This window comes from Salmo salar, chromosome ssa14, assembly GCF_905237065.1.
Source record: "Salmo salar chromosome ssa14, Ssal_v3.1, whole genome shotgun sequence".
Classification (NCBI taxonomy): domain Eukaryota; kingdom Metazoa; phylum Chordata; class Actinopteri; order Salmoniformes; family Salmonidae; genus Salmo; species Salmo salar.
The window spans coordinates 69635588-69641999 of NC_059455.1; the positions used below are offsets into that span (position 1 = coordinate 69635588).

General features: G+C 53.9%; 1 protein-coding gene across 1 annotated transcript in view; it reads left to right on the forward strand.

The window, feature by feature from the left end:
- Nucleotides 1–4356, forward strand: part of LOC123726594 (integumentary mucin C.1-like) — a gene marked incomplete at its 5' end in the record, with an annotated part of 44019 nt that extends 39663 nt beyond the window's left edge. Inside the window, one exon of the mRNA XM_045693698.1 lies at nt 4349–4356. Within this exon, the coding sequence (XP_045549654.1) occupies nt 4349–4356 (8 nt within the window). The remainder of the gene's footprint in view (nt 1–4348) is intronic.
- Between the last annotated feature and the right edge of the window lie 2056 nt (nt 4357–6412).

Genomic DNA, 6412 nt, shown 5'->3' on the forward strand with positions numbered 1-6412 from the left:
CTAAAGCTGCCACCACCACCACAAATGCTCCCACCACTACTAAAATCCCTCTCACCACAACTGCAGCCCACACTACAACAGCCGCTGCCACCACAACTGCAGCTGACACCACAACTGCAGCCGCCACCACAACAGTCCCAGCCACCACAACTGCAATCACCAATACAACAGCCACTGACACCACAACTGCTCCCACCACTACTACAGCCCCTCTCACCACAACTGTAACCGCAACTACGACATCCCCGGCAACCACAACTGCAGCCGCTACCACAACAGCATCTGCCAAAACATCAACTCCATTTACCACTTCGAGAACTCCTGCTGGCACCTCAACTGCAGCCGCCACCACCACCACAAATGCTCCCACCACTACTAAAATCCCTCTCACCACAACTGTAGCCGCAACTACGTCAGCCACTGCCACCACAACTGCAGCTGACAGCACAACTACAGCCCCCACCACAACAGTCCCAGTCACCACAACTGCAATAACCACTACGACAACCACTGCCACCACAAATGCTCCCACCACAACTACAGCCCCTCTCACCACAACTGTAGCAGCAACTACGACATCCCTAGCCACCAAAACTGCAACTGCTACTACAAAAGCAGCCGACACCACCACGTCCCCTGTCACCACATTTGCAACCCAAACTACAACAGCCGCTGCCACCACAATTTCAGCCGCATCAACGACAGGTTCTGCAACTACAACTGCAACTGCTACTACAACTTCAAATGTCACCACAACTGCAGCCCACACTACAACAGCCAATGCCACCACAACTGCAGCTGGTACTACAACAGCAGTTGCCACTACAACTTCGCCTGTAACCACAACTGCAGCCCACACTACAACAGCCAATGCCACCTCAACTGCAGCCGCTCCTACGACAGAGGCTGCCACTACAACTGCAGCTGCTACTCCAACTTCCCCTGTCACCACAACTGCAGCCCACACTACAACAGCCGCTGCCACCACAACTGCAGCTGACACCACAACTGCAGCTGCCACCACAACAGTCCCAGCCACCACAACTGCAATCACCAATACAACAGCCACTGACACCACAACTGCTACCACCACTACTACAGCCCCTCTCACCACAACTGTAGCAACATCTACGACATCCCCAGCCACCACAACTGCAGCCGCAACCACAACAGCATCTGCAAACACATCAACTCCATTTACCACTTCGATAACTCCCGCTAACACCACAACTAAAGCTGCCACCACCACCACAAATGCTCCCACCACTACTAAAATCCCTCTCACCACAACTGTAGCCGCAACTCACGTCAGCCACTGCCACCACAACTGCAGCCGATACTACAAAAGCAGCCGACACCACGAAGTCCCCTGTCACCACAATTGCAACCCACACTACAAGAGCCACTGCCACCACAATTGCAACCACATCAATGACAGGTTCTGCAACTACAACTGCAGCTGCTACTACAACTTCAAATGTCTCCACAACTGCAGCCCGTACTACAGAAGCCAATGCCACCACAACTGCAGCTGGTACTACAACAGCAGTTGGCACTACAACTTCCCCTGTAACCACAACTGCAGCCCACACTACAACAGCCAATGCCACCACAACTGCAGCTGGTCCTACAACAGCAGTTGCCACTACAACTTCCCCTGTAACCACAACCGCAGCCCACACTACAACAGCCAATGCCACCACAACTGCAGCTGGTACTACAACAGCAGTTGCCACTACAACTTCGCCTGTAACCACAACTGCAGCCCACACTACAACAGCCAATGCCACCTCAACTGCAGCCGCTCCTACGACAGAGGCTGCCACTACAACTGCAGCTGCTACTCCAACTTCCCCTGTCACCACAACTGCAGCCCACGCTACAACAGCCGCTGCCACCACAACTGCAGCTGACACCACAACTGCAGCCGCCACCACAACAGTCCCAGCCACCACAACTGCAATCACCAATACAACAGCCACTGACACCACAACTGCTCCCACCACTACTACAGCCCCTCTCACCACAACTGTAACCGCAACTACGACATCCCTGGCCACCACAACTGCAGCCGCTACCACAACAGCATCTGCCAAAACATCAACTCCATTTACCACTTCGCGAACTCCTGCTGGCACCTCAACTGCAGCCGCCACCACCACCACAAATGCTCCCACCACTACTAAAATTCCTCTCACCACAACTATAGCCGCAACTACGTCAGCCACTGCCACCACAACTGCAGCTGACAGCACAACTACAGCCCCCACCACAACAGTCCCAGTCACCACAACTGCAATAACCACTACGACAACCACTGCCACCACAAATGCTCCCACCACAACTACAGCCCCTCTCACCACAACTGTAGCAGCAACTACGACATCCCTAGCCACCAAAACTGCAACTGCTACTACAAAAGCAGCCGACACCACCACGTCCCCTGTCACCACAACTGCAACCCAAACTACAACAGCCGCTGCCACCACAATTGCAGCCGCATCTACGACAGGTTCTGCAACTACAACTGCAACTGCTACTACAACTTCAAATGTCACCACAACTGCAGCCGACACTACAACAGCCAATGCCACCACAACTGCAGCTGGTACTACAACAGCAGTTGCCACTACAACTTCGCCTGTAACCACAACTGCAGCCCACACTACAACAGCCAATGCCACCACAACTGCAGCCGCTCCTACGACAGAGGCTGCCACTACATCTGCAGCTGCTACTACAACTTCCCCTGTCACCACAACTGCAGCCCACACTACAACAGCCGCTGCCACCACAACTGCAGCTGACACCACAACTGCAGCCGCCACCACAACAGTCCCAGCCACCACAACTGCAATCACCAATACAACAGCCACTGACACCACAACTGCTCCCACCACTACTACAGCCCCTCTCACCACAACTGTAACCGCAACTACGACATCCCCGGCAACCACAACTGCAGCCGCTACCACAACAGCATCTGCCAAAACATCAACTCCATTTACCACTTCGAGAACTCCTGCTGGCACCTCAACTGCAGCCGCCACCACCACCACAAATGCTCCCACCACTACTAAAATCCCTCTCACCACAACTGTAGCCGCAACTACGTCAGCCACTGCCACCACAACTGCAGCTGACAGCACAACTACAGCCCCCACCACAACAGTCCCAGTCACCACAACTGCAATAACCACTACGACAACCACTGCCACCACAAATGCTCCCACCACAACTACAGCCCCTCTCACCACAACTGTAGCAGCAACTACGACATCCCTAGCCACCAAAACTGCAACTGCTACTACAAAAGCAGCCGACACCACCACGTCCCCTGTCACCACAATTGCAACCCAAACTACAACAGCCGCTGCCACCACAATTTCAGCCGCATCAACGACAGGTTCTGCAACTACAACTGCAACTGCTACTACAACTTCAAATGTCACCACAACTGCAGCCCACACTACAACAGCCAATGCCACCACAACTGCAGCTGGTACTACAACAGCAGTTGCCACTACAACTTCGCCTGTAACCACAACTGCAGCCCACACTACAACAGCCACTGCCACCACAACTGCAGCTGGTCCTACAACAGCAGTTGCCACTACAACTTCCCCTGTAACCACAACTGCAGCCCACACTACAACAGCCAATGCCACCACAACTGCAGCTGGTACTACAACAGCAGTTGCCACTACAACTTCCCCTGTAACCACAACCGCAGCCCACACTACAACAGCCAATGCCACCACAACTGCAGCTGGTACTACAACAGCAGTTGCCACTACAACTTCCCCTGTAACCACAACTGCAGCCCACACTACAACAGCCAATGCCACCACAACTGCAGCCGCTCCACGACAGAGGCTGCCACTACAACTGCAGCTGACACCACAACTGCAGCCGCCACCACAACAGTCCCAGCCACCACAACTGCAATCACCAATACAACAGCCACTGACACCACAACTGCTACAACCACTACTACAGCCCCTCTCACCACAACTGTAGCCACATCTACGACATCCCCAGCCACCACAACTGCAGCCGCAACCACAACAGCATCTGCAAACACATCAACTCCATTTACCACTTCGAGAACTCCCGCTAACACCACAACTAAAGCTGCCACCACCACCACAAATGCTCCCACCACTACTAAAATCCCTCTCACCACAACTGCAGCCCACACTACAACAGCCGCTGCCACCACAACTGCAGCTGACACCACAACTGCAGCCGCCACCACAACAGTCCCAGCCACCACAACTGCAATCACCAATACAACAGCCACTGACACCACAACTGCTCCCACCACTACTACAGCCCCTCTCACCAGAACTGTAACCGCAACTACGACATCCCCGGCCACCACAACTGCAGCCGCTACCACAACAGCATCTGCCAAAACATCAACTCCATTTACCACTTCGAGAACTCCTGCTGGCACCTCAACTGCAGCCGCCACCACCACCACAAATGCTCCCACCACTACTAAAATCCCTCTCACCACAACTGTAGCCGCAACTACGTCAGCCACTGCCACCACAACTGCAGCTGACAGCACAACTACAGCCCCCACCACAACAGTCCCAGTCACCACAACTGCAATAACCACTACGACAACCACTGCCACCACAAATGCTCCCACCACAACTACAGCCCCTCTCACCACAACTGTAGCAGCAACTACGACATCCCTAGCCACCAAAACTGCAACTGCTACTACAAAAGCAGCCGACACCACCACGTCCCCTGTCACCACAATTGCAACCCAAACTACAACAGCCGCTGCCACCACAATTTCAGCCGCATCAACGACAGGTTCTGCAACTACAACTGCAACTGCTACTACAACTTCAAATGTCACCACAACTGCAGCCCACACTACAACAGCCAATGCCACCACAACTGCAGCTGGTACTACAACAGCAGTTGCCACTACAACTTCGCCTGTAACCACAACTGCAGCCCACACTACAACAGCCAATGCCACCACAACTGCAGCCGCTCCTACGACAGAGGCTGCCACTACAACTGCAGCTGCTACTACAACTTCCCCTGTCACCACAACTGCAGCCCACACTACAACAGCCGCTGCCACCACAACTGCAGCTGACACCACAACTGCAGCCGCCACCACAACAGTCCCAGCCACCACAACTGCAATCACCAATACAACAGCCACTGACACCACAACTGCTACCACCACTACTACAGCCCCTCTCACCACAACTGTAGCAACATCTACGACATCCCCAGCCACCACAACTGCAGCCGCAACCACAACAGCATCTGCAAACACATCAACTCCATTTACCACTTCGAGAACTCCCGCTGACACCACAACTAAAGCTGCCACCACCACCACAAATGCTCCCACCACTACTAAAATCCCTCTCACCACAACTGTAGCCGCAACTACGTCAGCCACTGCCACCACAACTGCAGCCGATACTACAAAAGCAGCCGACACCACCACAGTCCCAGTCACCACAATTGCAACCCACACTACAAGAGCCACTGCCACCACAATTGCAACCACATCAATGACAGCGTTCTGCAACTACAACTGCAGCTGCTACTACAACTTCAAATGTCTCCACAACTGCAGCCCGTACTACAGAAGCCAATGCCACCACAACTGCAGCTGGTACTACAACAGCAGTTGGCACTACAACTTCCCCTGTAACCACAACTGCAGCCCACACTACAACAGCCAATGCCACCACAACTGCAGCTGGTCCTACAACAGCAGTTGCCACTACAACTTCCCCTGTAACCACAACCGCAGCCCACACTACAACAGCCAATGCCACCACAACTGCAGCTGGTACTACAACAGCAGTTGCCACTACAACTTCGCCTGTAACCACAACTGCAGCCCACACTACAACAGCCAATGCCACCTCAACTGCAGCCGCCCTACGACAGAGGCTGCCACTACAACTGCAGCTGCTACTACAACTTCCCCTGTCACCACAACTGCAGCCCACGCTACAACAGCCGCTGCCACCACAACTGCAGCTGACACCACAACTGCAGCCGCCACCACAACAGTCCCAGCCACCACAACTGCAATCACCAATACAACAGCCACTGACACCACAACTGCTCCCACCACTACTACAGCCCCTCTCACCACAACTGTAACCGCAACTACGACATCCCTGGCCACCACAACTGCAGCCGCTACCACAACAGCATCTGCCAAAACATCAACTCCATTTACCACTTCGCGAACTCCTGCTGGCACCTCAACTGCAGCCGCCACCACCACCACAAATGCTCCCACCACTTCTAAAATCCCTCTCACCACAACTGTAGCCGCAACTACGTCAGCCACTGCCACCACAACTGCAGCTGACAGCACAACTACAGCCCCCACCACAACAGTCCCAGT